The sequence below is a fragment of the Nansenia antarctica genome (assembly GCF_963989245.1).
Source record: "Nansenia antarctica genome assembly, chromosome: 9".
NCBI lineage: Eukaryota > Metazoa > Chordata > Actinopteri > Argentiniformes > Microstomatidae > Nansenia > Nansenia antarctica.
The window spans coordinates 36,900,894-36,914,226 of record NC_137679.1 but is presented as its reverse complement, the minus strand read 5'-3'; the positions used below and the strand labels follow the sequence as shown (position 1 = coordinate 36,914,226).

The following is a 13,333-nucleotide window of genomic DNA, read 5'->3' as shown; positions in this document are numbered from 1 at the left end:
CTCTCCTCCTGATCCAACCCGCCGGGGGAGGAGGTGAAGGAGACTCTCCGACCGCTCGCCGCCTGTGGATAGGGGCTGCGAAGGGAGGAGGAGGAGGAGGAGGAGGGGGGGAGGGGGGGACACGCAGCTCAAGGAAGAGAGCACTTCGAGCGGGCGAGCGAGCGCGAGAGAGAGAGAGCGTGAGGGAGGGAGGTAGAGCGAGCAAGCGAGGAGGGAGAGAGAAAAAACCCGGCAAAAGGGCAAGGCTTTTGTTAGGTGGTTTGGAGAGTGGGAGAGAGAGAGAGAGAGAGAGAGAAAAAAGAAAAAGAGAGAGAGAAAAAAAACATGTCTACAGTGAAGAGGCCAAGAGGAAGGGTAAGTGAGCCGCGCGGAGAGCTGGGAAGGAGGGAGGGGAGGGCAGGGGAGGGAGGGGGGGAGGGGAGGGGAGGGGGGGGAGGGGAGGGCAGGGGAGGGAGGGGGGTGGAGGAGGAGGAGGGAGGAGGAGGGGAGGGAGGGAGGGGAGGGGAGGGCAGGGGAGGGAGGGGGGGAGGGGAGGGGAGGGGGGAGGGGAGGGCAGGAGAGGGAGGGAGGGGGAGGGGAGGAGGGAGGGAGGGGAGGAGGGAGGAGGGGTGGAGGAGGAGGAGGGGAGGGAGGGGAGGAGGAGGGGCCGGCAGGAACTGAACAACCTCCTCAGCTACTGGCTCATGCTGCATGCAGCCTCCACTGTCGCCATCTTGAACTCGTTGTTGCTTTTCTTTTCTTTTTTTCCCCTCTCCTTCTCTCCATACAGTGCTCATTTGCTTAGCTGTGGTAGGGCTCAAAGGTGTCATGCTGCACTCACAGGCTTTTCCCTGCCACCCCCCCCCCCTCCCCTCCCCACCCCTCCTTCCACACTCTCTATCCCTCATTTCTCTCCCTCCTCTCCGTGGATTCCTCTATCCCTCTATCCCTGATGTGTGTGTGTGTGTGTGTGTGTGTGTGTGAGTGTGTTTGTGTGTGTGTGTCACATGAGCCGAGCACATCAGTCACTGCAGAGTTCAGTGAGTGAGTGAGTGAGTGTGCGGCTGACCCAAACGGGTTCTCTATCTCTCCCTGTCTGCCTTTCTGCTCTGCAGAGCTGTAATAGTGGCGGAGGTGCTGTGTCCCTCTACCTTCCTGGGCTGTGATAGTGTAACAGTGTACCAGTGTACCAGTGTACCAGTGTAATAGTGTAACAGTGTAATAGTGTGGAGGGGTAATAGTGTGGAGGGGTTTTCATGAGAGCATGCGGCGGTAGGGAGAGATTGGAATCACTGCAGTGCTGGCAGCCTATAATTTCAGTTATTTATAGATGTATTATACAGCTGCAGTGCACTTTGGTTTTTTGGTGCATTCTTTTTCTCTCTCTTTCTCTTTTTCTCTCTTTTTCTCTCTCTCTCACACTCTTTCTTCATACAGGCTCTCGTTCCTGTTCCCATTCACTTTATCTTCTTCGCACCCCTGTCTTCCTTCCCACCTCTCCACCCCCCTCCCCTCCCCCCCCCACCCTCCTCCTTCTTCTCCTCCTCTTCTTCCCTTGTGCGTTCCCTCTCTCCAGTTTTACTTCCCCACCTCCCCCCTCTTCATTATTTTTTTTCTTCTCTTCTCTTCTTTTTTTTTTTTCTTCTTTTTTTTACCTTGAACTTGCATAATGAGAACATTCCAGTATGTAGCTATAATTTTCTCTCTTAACAGCCTCGGCACAGCACATGTGAACGAACGGGGTGGGGGGGAAAAAGCATAACACTAGCTAGCTCTTGTTTACAGTATCTTCCAAATGAATTGCTATTTATTCCCCCCCCCCCACCACCCCCAACCCCTCCCATCCCATCCCCAGCTTTGTTTGTGGCAGTTCGAGATAATTCTCTTTATTTAGCAGTGTTTCGGGGGGGGTGGGGGTGGGGGTGGGGGTGGAGTGGGGGGGGGCAAAGAGGACCAGGCCATGTAACCACCGGCAACACGTTTAGATTAGGTCATCCATTTATAGGCCTGTCTGGGCTCCAGGCCCGGCAGAGAGGAGACTTGTATAGAATAAACGCAGCCATGTATTATTCACATATTATCCTGTGTATCGGGCCACCGTGTGTATTATTTATGTTCGTTTGGCTTTGAATGTGCTCTGCCCCTAATGAACGAGTCTGTGCTCCGGAATCTGACGAGGGGTTGGGGAGGGAGGGGGGGGTAGTGGACAGTAAGAGAGACAGAGACTCAGGGAGAGAGAGACACAGAGAGAGAGAGAGACACACACACACGGAGAGACCGACAACATACTGTACACACACACACACACACACACACACACACACACACACACAGCGTTGTACAGCACTGTTGTGACTTCTGCTATATGTGATGTGACCAGACAAGCTAGCTAGTGTTTTTGTAAGCGTTCTGTGAAACATCATTCACTGCTATTTCCCTTTGGTAATTAGATTTATGCTCCCCCGCTGTGAGAGCGAAAAAACATGACATTTCATCCTCTTATCGTTTCCCAGAAAGGAAATGAGAAAGGGCCGTGTGTATTAGTCATCTATTAGCTACCAGGCTATGTACATTAGCCTTTTGGCTACATTCATTGTGTACCCATGGCTCATATTGTGTTGTCATTTCCACTGCTCCCTGTTTCCCACGTCATCGAGCTCTGCGTGTTATGAAACTTGATTGTAACGCACATTGGGGGTTTTGCAGCCCTTCGCCGAAGCACGCTGTAATCTTATTCCATTGTTTCTTTTTCGACACTTCCTCGTTGCAGCTTGAATGACTTGACTTTTCCCATTCAGGGGGAAAAAGGCTGAAACTGTGCGTTCCTCGCTTTCAGTTTCAGCGGAGATGGTGTGGAGGGGGTTAAATGTGGAGGCATGTGAGAACCGCTAAGCTACTGTGTGTGTGTGTGTGTGTGTGTGTGTGTGTGTGTGTGTGTGTGTGTGTGTGTGTGTAGGGAAAACTAGCAGAAATGTCTCTGGGATGCAGGTGTTAGGCCAACAATAGGTTTGGCTACGTAGCTAGCTTGGCGACTGTACCTAGTTTGTTACTACTCTGTATTTATGACAACAAGACCACCCTAATCAGCCTCTACATGGGCTTCATTTGAGTTCATTCACTGTCGAGAGAGGCTGTCGAAAGGCCCTGCTCCCTCCTCCACCCATGAGCACAGATATATGCATGTCACATGACATCAGCACTTTGGTATTTTTTTGGAGACTTGAATTTGATTCCTATTTCCCCCCTCCCCCTTCCTTTCTCTCTATCTCTCCCTCTCTCCAGCCTCCCAAGAATGCTAACGGTCCCAACAGCCACCCGCGGGTGCTCAGCCCCCAGACGATGAAGAGCAGCACCTCCTCTTCCTCCTCCTCCTCGTCTTCCTCCTCCTACAGCTCCTCCTCAGAGAAGAGGTCCCAGCGGAGGCTCCAGCAGCAGCAGCAGCAGCAGCAGCAGCAGCTGATGGAGGTGGCGGTGGAGGACAAGCAGCAGAAGGCCAACCGGATCATCTCCGAGGCCATCGCCAAGGCCCGGGAGAGGGGCGAGAAGAACATCCCCAGGGTCATGAGTCCCGAGAGCTTCCCCAGCTCCTCGTCCCACCGGGCGAGGCGCGAGCGCGAGCGGGACCGCGAGAGGGACCGGGAGAGAGACAGGGAGCGGGAGCGGGAGCGGGGCAGCAGCAAGGCCCGGCCCAAGGTGAAGGCCTCCAAGAAGGCCCGCATCGTCCCCTCGGCTAAGCCCAAGCAGAAGGCCAAGATCGGGTAGGTGCCCTTTCAGTGAACCCCTCCCCCGCCCCCCCCCCCCCCACACACACACACACACACACACACACACACACACACACACACACACACACAACACAGGGGATGTGTGCTACATTCACTTTTTTTATTTATTTATATATATATATATATATTCCACCGGAAAAAAAATCTACAATTTAAATGATTTTTCGTTTTTGCTGTTACGGATTGGATTGCGAGAGCACAAAGCTGTGTTGCCATGGTCAATGATTCCTCAGGCAGCTTAGCTCCCTTGGCACCCATTATCTGATAGCTAGCAACTACTGCTTATAAAACACACACACACACACACACACACACACAAAGTTCCTGCCAAGATGGCAGCTCAAAGTTCAATTTAATTTACGACGTGTTGCACCAGTTAAAACCGACCGCAGCTTGTCGGGCAGACCCGGGGAGGGATCAGCTCAGGCTGCATTTAGCATATATATAGTGTTCTGCTGCGTCTATATGAGATGGGGCTCCTGACAGCCTGGAGTGGATGTAGGCATGTTGCAGCGTCGTATATACATATAGATAATCCCTGTTCCCTTCCCATCCCCCCCCACCCCTAGTGAGACGAGGCTGCTTGTAAGCCACACCCAGCTAGGAGCTAACGCTAACGTCAGCTAACACGCAGCCCTGTGGTCCCTGTTAGACAGCCGGAATGTGTGTGTGGCGTAGAGTCGGGTTCATCAGTGTCGTTAAAATCTTGAGAGAGAGAGAGAGAGGAGGTCAGCTTTCATTCAAGGCTTGGCCACCGAGAACACACACACACACTCTCACACACACACACACACACACACACACACACACAATGGGCGCGCAGTACTGTCTGCCCCACATTATGATTAATGTTTTTATGAGCTCGGCAGCTGCTGAAATGGCAGTAATAGATAATGGATTTCTCTGCTGCCGTGTTGTGGAGATGGCGCGATGGCTGTTGCCGTGGCGCTGATATATGTGTGCGTGTGCGTGTGTGTGTTTTGGTGGGAGAGATCTAAGGAGTAATAGGCGTCTGGCTGGCTGACGTTTGTCTCTGACTGGGTGGAGGTGCTGCTCTGGGCTCCACCTCAGGCCTGTGGCAGTGTTGAACCTCAATCTCCTCCATCTCAGACCTGGAATTGAACTACATCAGGCTTACCTGACCTGTAGCAGATATGAACTACACCACGCTTACCGGTACTCTGAGACCTGTAGCAGATATGAACCACATCAGGCTTCATCTGAGACCTGTAGCAGTCAGATATGAACCACATCAGGCTTAATCTGAGACCTGTAGCAGATATGAACTACACCAGGCTTACTCTGAGACCTGTAGCAGATATGAACCACATCAGGCTTCATCTGAGACCTGTAGCAGTCAGATATGAACCACATCAGGCTTAATCTGAGACCTGTAGCAGTCAGATATGAACCACATCAGGCTTAATCTGAGACCTGAAGCAGATATGAACCACGTCACCCTTTAATATCAGTACCTGTAGATTAAACCCAAATTGTCGTCCAAATAAGAGGCTGGCACACAACTGTTATGTGCAGATTGTGGCAGACACAACACGAGCACGCTAGGGAGGCCGCTAAGAGACGCGTTTTTGAATCATTGATACCAGGCGAGGAGACGCCGTAGACCGCCGTCAGATTGCGATCCGATCGTCATATCAGATAACAGATGTCTGATTGAAGTATCAAGTGTAGACGAGGCGCGTCGAGTGATGCGAGTGTGGCGATAATATCTAATCATAGACACGTTATTCATTTATTATTAATTAAGATTAATAATAAGACGGCGAGGCGTAGGTAGCCTATTACACACATTCGTTCATATCAAAACACACCTATCAAGCTGCTCGTTAGGCTAGACCTTGATTTGATTTGGACTGATTGGGCGTCTGCAGAGTGTTATTCATTTGATTGAGATTCGGGAGTCGTGAGAACGTGTTCTTTTTCCTGAATCTGATTTCCTACAGCTTTCTCTCCCCTGATGGCAGCTCTGAAACAACGAGCTGCACACATGAGCTTACTAACCGACGAGCTTCTCACAGTCTTACATCACGAGCTCTGTAACCTATTTTGTTTGCATAATGTAAGAACTTGTGAAACTAGGCCAATCACAAAACGTGTTTAGCCTTATCATCCACCACTATTGTTTTTTCGATGCGTCTTTCACTAAGGCATGTCGCGTCACGCATTCCAGCCATTTTGAAACAGATCAGAGACGCTGTTTTTTCGGTTTCACAAACACTCTCTCTGTCTCTCATACCTTAACATTTCACTGAACTCCGAGCTGATTAATCAATGAACCGGAGGGGGAATCTGGCGAGGAATGGATGGAAGCTTTTGATCGCTCCGTTTGAACTTTAACACAGCCCTGTCTAGGGGACTAGACCCCGAGTGTTGTGCAGCTGAAGCGTAAACCAGTCAGACACACATGTTAAAACCTGCTGAGTGTTCAGGATGTGAACTCCCAACCAGTTTTTAAGAGGCGCAGCGCTCCCACAACACAGCCATGGCACCTAGCGGCATGGGAAGGCTCTCTCTGGTGGAGCTGTGGCCTGTGGGGCTTTGTTAGGGAGCCTGTCAGGCAGACAGGCCCAGTGTGAATACTTTAGAGAAGCATCTCCCCCCCCTTCCTCGTAGTAACCGCTGTGATCTACTAACAACAAGATTGGTCAAAAGCGAGCTTCGCCACTGCATTTCTTTTAACCGATCGATCACGTCATTTCAGATCAGTGATTTCTTCAAGGAAGAGAGAGGGGGAACGTAGGAGAGTTTGTGTTCATTTAAACAGGGCAAACCCAGTCAGATTCCCGACGTCTTCCTGGTTGTGTGACGTACGGTGCTGTGGTGGTGTGCCTGGAGCAGGGGGGCGGAGGCGGGGTCGCTGGTACACCAGGACCGTACGCTAGAGACCCAGGGACAGACTGTGCAACAGAATGTTGGGATGGTGGGTCTTTGTCCTTTAAAGGAGGACAGGCTGTTTCCTGTGACCTGCTCTCCTCTGGAGCATGTTATTTCTATTATGAATGTGTGTGTGCGTCTGTGTGTGTATGTGTGTGTGTGTTTGTAGCCTGTGTGTTTAAATGTATAATTTTTCCATTGCCATGCATTTTGTGTGTGTGTGTGGGGGGGGGGGGGGGGAGGCGGTAATGGAGGCAGCATGAGTGCATTGTGCTCTGGGGAGGTTTCATGCAGGTGTAGAAACCCAAGTGTGTGTGTGCATGTGTGTGTGTGTGTGTGTGTGTGTGTGTGTGCGTGTGTGTGTGTGTGTGTGTGTGCACGCCCAGGTCCTCCTCATGAAATATGAATGCACAGCCTTCTCTCTGTCAGCCAGGCGCTGCGGAGGCGCTAACCTTCCTCAGGAGTCATTACTCCTGCCGAGTGTGTGTGTGTGTGTGTGTGTGTGTGTGTGTGTGTGTGCATGCACGCACGTCTGTGTTGTTTATTTGTGTGTGTGTGTGTGTGTACGCGTGCGCCTGTGTTGTCTATGTGTGTTTGTCTCTGTTTTGTCGGTATGTGTGCGTCTATGTTGTGTGTGTGTGTGTGTGTGTGTATGTGTGCACCTGTGTTGTCAGTGTGTATGTGTGTGTGTCTGTGTGTGTGTGTGTGTGTGTGTGTGTGTGTATGTGTGTGTGTGTGCGCACGTGCGCGCCTGTATTGTGTGTGTGTGTGTGAGAACCTGTATTGTGCGTGTGTGTGTGTGGGCTATGTGGGTGTTGTGTAGGTGTGAATTCCCTATATTATATGTCTCCTAACCCTGCCTCGGCTGTGCTGCTGCCTGTGTATTTACTTGTGTGTGTTTTCCTGCATCATGTGACTCTCCTAGTGTGGCTGAGTGAGAGTGGGGGTGGGGACTGAGCTAATAGTATTATCAGGCTGGTGGACCCTGTGGCGGGGGGAGGGGGCGCCTGGGGGAGGGGGGGGGGGGTGTTACAGTCAGCTGAGGGGGCTGCAACAGACTCAATCAATCACCCTGTAGCTGTACTGTACAGTGGTAAATGTGCACTCCATACAAAACTATAAGCACAATGTGCTTCACGGAGAGAATAAACAAGGCAATTAAAAAGAGGACAATAGCAACGCAGGAGGAATAAAGCCCCCCCGTCCCAGCCAGAAGGAGCGGCCTAATCAAGGAGGGGGCGGGGCTGGAGGAGTGACGGGGCGGGGCCAGGGCTTTGGCCACACCCAGCCCAGGCTCTGCTGATCACAGCGCTCAGAGAAATGCAACGTTTTTTATTTATAAAAAAAATAATAAAAATACAGGCTACCTGCTGAAAAACAACATAATCATCAGATGAAAAGCACCCTGCCTCTCTCTCTCTCTCTCTCTCTGCCCTCTCTCCTTCCTCTTTAGCACTCCTCCTCCCCCCCTCTTCTCTCTTCCCTATTTTTCTACTTTTTTTCCCTCTTCCTCCTCCTCCTCCTCTCCATCGTACTGGAGTCTCGGTACCGTGCTCAGGGCGGAGAGGGGAAGGCTTCCTGTGTGTGCAGGCGTGCTCTGAATGTGCTGATCCCACACCGCCCGCGTACGATGAACACATCGAACAAAATGGTGCAACGGAGATCAATTTCATGATATATAAAATGGGGGTTTGGTTGCTGTATATTCGCTGCCGCAGCGTAAAAAGGCCGTTTAATGGCTGCCTGCGACGCATAACCCATCTAATCTGTCTCCCTCACACTCTGATTAGAAAAACCCAAAGCTGTTTTCTTAATTATGTATTTTTTATTTATTTTTTATTCATCCCCTGTGTGTGTGTGTGTGTGCATGTGTGTGCACAGCATGCAGACTGAAGCTGCGATCCCCAGAGCAGATCTGTAGCACTGACGGAGGAGGAGGAGGAGGAGGAGGAGGAGGAGGTAGTAGAGGAGGAGGAAGGAGAAGAAGAGGTGGTTGAGTTGGAGAGATTACAGGCCCGTTGATAAGGAGGAGGAGGGGCGGGGGGGTTTCTTGGAGCCCAGCCCTGCTCTCCGCTCCAGTGGCACAGCACCACTGTCAACCTGGAACTGGGTCCCACTCTGTCACCGCCACACCACACACGCAATTAATCTCACTGTGTACCGCTGGCAGCGCTGCACGGGCTTGGTCACCGTTGTGTTCAGTGAGGCCAAACGTTCAGAACATTTTGCAGCCCAGTAATCTGATTCACACAGAGCAGACGTCTGGTCTGGTTCTGGTCTGGTCTGATGTGGTCTGGTCTGGTTTTGGCCTGGAGGGATGTGGGTAGGGGTCTGGTCTGGTCTGGAGGGGGGTGGTGTGGGTAGGGGTCTGGTCTGGTCTGGTCTGGAGGGGGTGTGGTGTGGGTAGGGGTCTGGTCTGGTCTGGAGGGGGGTGGTGTGGGTAGGGGTCTGGTCTGGTCTGGAGGGGGTGTGGTGGGGGTAGGGGTCTGGTCTGGTCTGGAGGGGGGTGGTGGGGGTAGGGGTCTGGTCTGGAGGGGGTGTGGTCTGGTGTGGTCTGGTGTGGTCTGGTCTGGTGTGGTCTGGTCTGGTCTGGTCTGGTCTGGTGTGGTCTGGTCTGGTCTGGTCTGGTGTGGTCTGGTCTGGTCTGGTCTGGTGTGGTCTGGTGTGGTCTGGTCTGGTCTGGTCTGGTCTGGAGGGGTGTGGTGGGGGTAGGGGTCTGGTGTGGTCTGGTCTAGTCTGGTGTGGTCTGGTGTGGTGTGGTGTGGTCTGGTCTAGTCTGGTCTGGTCTAGTGTGGTCTGGTGTGGTCTGGTCTGGTGTGGTCTGGTCTGGTCTGGTGTGGTCTGGTCTGGTCTGGTCTGGTCTGGAGGGGTGTGGTGGGGGTAGGGGTCTGGTGTGGTGTGGTCTGGTGTGGTGTGGTCTGGTCTGGTGTGGTCTGGTCTGGTCTGGTGTGGTCTGGTCTGGTCTGGTGTGGTCTGGTCTGGTGTGGTCTGGTGTGGTCTGGTCTGGTCTGGTGTGGTGTTGTCTGGTCTGGTCTGGTCTGGTGTGGTGTGGTCTGGTCTGGTGTGGTCTGGTGTGGTCTGGTGTGGTCTGGTGTGGTCTGGTGTGGTGTGGTCTGGTCTGGTGTGGTCTGGTCTGGTCTGGTCTGGTCTGGTGTGGTGTGGTCTGGTCTGGTCTGGTCTGGTCTGGTGTGGTCTGGTCTGGTCTGGTCTGGTCTGGTGTGGTGTGGTCTGGTCTGGTCTGGTCTGGTGTGGTGTGGTCTGGTCTGGTCTGGTGTGGTCTGGTCTGGTGTGGTCTGGTCTGGTCTGGTCTGGTCTGGTGTGGTCTGGTCTGGTGTGGTCTGGTCTGGTGTGGTCTGGTCTGGTGTGGTCTGGTCTGGTCTGGTCTGTGTGGTCTGGTCTGGTCTGTCTGGTCTGGTGTGGTCTGGTCTGGTGTGGTCTGGTCTGGTCTGGTCTGGTCTGGTCTGGTCTGGTATGTTTCCTCCCAGGCCGTCCACCACAGGGCCTGGGGGGGGGGGGACGACGACGACTAGAACACACTGTGTCTCGGGCCACAAAATGCCGTCACACTCCGTTATCCCCACACACACACACACACACACACACACACACACACACACACACACAACAGTGGGCCCTCTGCCAACTAGGACAGGGCAGCACTGGGGGGGCTGGGGATGGAGGCTGGGTTATTAAGCATGCAGGATCCACACATGGGAGCCAAGCTGGCACTGTCAGACCTCCACGGTGCCTCTCTATCTATCTATCTATCTCTCTCTCTCTAGCTATCTATCTCTCTCTCTCTAGCTATCTATCTCTCTCTCTCTATCTCTCTATCTCTATCTCTCTCTCTCTAACGTCTATCTCTATCTATCTCTCTCTAACTATCTATCTATATCTATCCATCTCTATCTATCTAGCTATCTTTCTAATCATCTATCTTTAGCTATCTCTCTATTCATCTATCTATCTATATCTATCTCTAGCTATCTCTCTCTATCTCTCTCTCTATCTATCTAGCTATGTCTCTATTAATCTATCTATCTATATCTATCTAGCTATGTCTCTATTAGTCTATCTATCTAGCTATCTCTATCTCTCTATCTTTATCTCACTGTCTCCATCTCTCTGTCTCTTATCTCTTGATCTCTATTCTCTCTCTCTCTCTCTCCTCTCTCTCTCTCTCTCTCTCTCTGTCTCTCTACTAGTGGTACTACCGTATAGTGGTGCTGTAGTTGGTGTCAGAGCCGTACTGTGCTCAACATCTTGTATTGGCAGCGGAAATGTTCTCTGAAAGCCGGAGCCAATATCAACGTGACAGTCTAATTGAATTAGGAGCAATTTGCTGGGATGAAAACAACGTGAAACATTTCTATTTCCGACTACAGTTAAAACATGAGTATATGAAGCATTTGTGTAATCATTTGTGCACAGCCGTACATTTTGTTCTGTTGATTAGGGAAGTCATGTTGAGCGGTTTGAAATGGGTCCAGATTAAGGTTCAGGTCCCTGGCCCGATCCAGAAGTTGGAGTAGGACTACTGTTTGCGCCAAAAAAAGCAAGAAAAGGGAACCGTCTAACAGTTAACATGAGGCTGCAGTAACCTAGAGGTTAGAGAGGCCCGCTGGTTCGATCCCCGCCTCAGGAGGGAGCTGCATGTGCCCTTAAGCAAGGCACTTAACCCCTAATTGCTCCAGGGGCGCTGCCTATGGCGGGCCCTGTGCCTACTAGAGCCAAAAAATACCACATTCCAACAATTGACTAACAGAACCTGGCAAATAAAACATTGTTCTTCTTCATTCTGTTCTACTTCAACCGCCCTTAAAGGGGCATCACTTTGAGCTGCAACGTTTGCAGGAAAAGCGCTATACAAATAAAAAGTTATTATTATTCTGGGATTGGTACATTAATTTTTGTACTTCTAAATTGATTGTTACATTTCCATTGATTCTTGAAGAATGCATCTTCTAAATGCCTCATCATGAGCTTCGTTCAACTGTCCTTCCCCACCAAAACCCAAAATCAAACTTTTTTTTTACTCCATTTGTTGGAAAACGATGTAAATGGATGGTAAATGGACTGCACTTATATAGCGCCTTTATCCAAAGCGCTTTACAACGGCCTCTCATTCACCCATTCACACACCAACGGCCGCAAGCTACCATGCAAGGCGCCGGCCCGCTCACTGGGAGCAATTTTGGGGTTCAGTGTCTTGCCCAAGGACACTTTGACATGTGGCCAGCCGAGGCTCGAACCGCCGATCTGCCAACCTTGCGATCATTAGATGGCGGCTCTACCTCCTGCGCCACAGCCGCCCCCCATTTGTTGGAAAACGATGTAATTGTGAACAAACACTACATAGCTTCAAAACATCGTACATATCTCATGGATGGTCAGTCCTTGCCTGCATAGCTCCGTCTATATGTTACGGTACATGTGGGAAAACTAGGGTTAGGTGCTACGTCGACTTGGTACATGCTGGCATGTCTAACCCTAACCCTAACCCTAACCGTAGCACCCTAGCACCTAACCCTAACCCTAGTTTTCCCACATGTACCGTAACTAGGGGTGGGCATCAATGATCGACGATCGATAATTGATCGATAAGGATCTTGGTCGATCACAAAATATTTTGCTTGATAATCGTTAATAAATTGGATTTAAAAAATAAATAAAAATTATAATAATAATAATAATAATGGAAATTAGTTTGTCCACGTTATGTGTGAGAAATTATCTGCTCCGGTCAGCGCCATGGCACAGCTCCTCGGGGAGCAATACGCAGCAGGCGCTTCTGCTGACATCCCAATCGAAACCGAAGTTTGCACCTTTCTGAGGGAGCCTTCTGCGGGCCTGAACTGCGACCCAACTGACTGGTGGAAATTAAACGAAAGAAGGTTTCCTCGGTTGGCCAAATTAGCGCAGACCTACCTCTGCATCCCCGCAACCACGGTGCCCTCGGAGCGAGTGTTTTCTGCGGCTGGCCTAACTGTCACCAGATTGCGTTCGTCTCTCACCCCTGAACATGTTAACATGATCATCTTTTTGAACAAGAACCAGTAGGCCTGCCGCCTACAGTCTCTCGCTGGAGTTTAAATTTAAGTTAAGCTGGACGCTCTTAAGGACACTAACGTTTTCAGTCATCCTCCTATTTGTGAGTAACTGTTTTTTTACTGCTCCTATGGTGAGTTACTTATTTTCTATATTTTTATTTATAATGTAAAATGTGTTTTTAAGTTAAACAATTTAGGCTACTCACTGCCTTGTTTAAGAGGATTGTTATCTGACTGTAGTGTCTAGTTTGAATGTGAATGAATGAATGTGTGCAATAGCAACACAAAAAAGTTTTTTCCCCAAGGAAAACATGCTTGTTATTTCTGCCCTAGTTTATTTTTTTATTTTTTTTATTTTTTGATGAAAAAAAAGCTTATCGATTAATCGATAATTGATCGTTAATTCTTGCGATTATCGAAAAAGAAATTTTGATCGTTTGCCCAGCCCTAACCGTAACATCTATATTTCAGAGCGGTCACATTTCTCCAGCCCCGTCCTTCCAACTCTTTACCAAATGAAGTGGCGGGGGAGAATGGCTTGTGATTGTTAGAATCCCAGAATGCCCCTTTCAGAGGTCTGCAACGGAAAACAAAATAGGTTGAACTTGATTGTGTCTTAAGTTT

General features: G+C 50.4%; 1 protein-coding gene across 1 annotated transcript in view; it reads left to right on the top strand.

Moving 5' to 3' along the window:
- The first annotated feature begins 220 nt into the window (after positions 1–220).
- The window catches only part of chd9 (chromodomain helicase DNA binding protein 9), a 68,966-nt gene continuing 55,853 nt past the window's right edge, over positions 221–13,333 (top strand). Inside the window, 2 exon segments of the mRNA XM_080539220.1 lie at positions 221–354; positions 3,262–3,737. Coding sequence (XP_080395346.1) covers positions 325–354; positions 3,262–3,737 — 506 coding nt within the window. The 5' untranslated portion in view covers positions 221–324.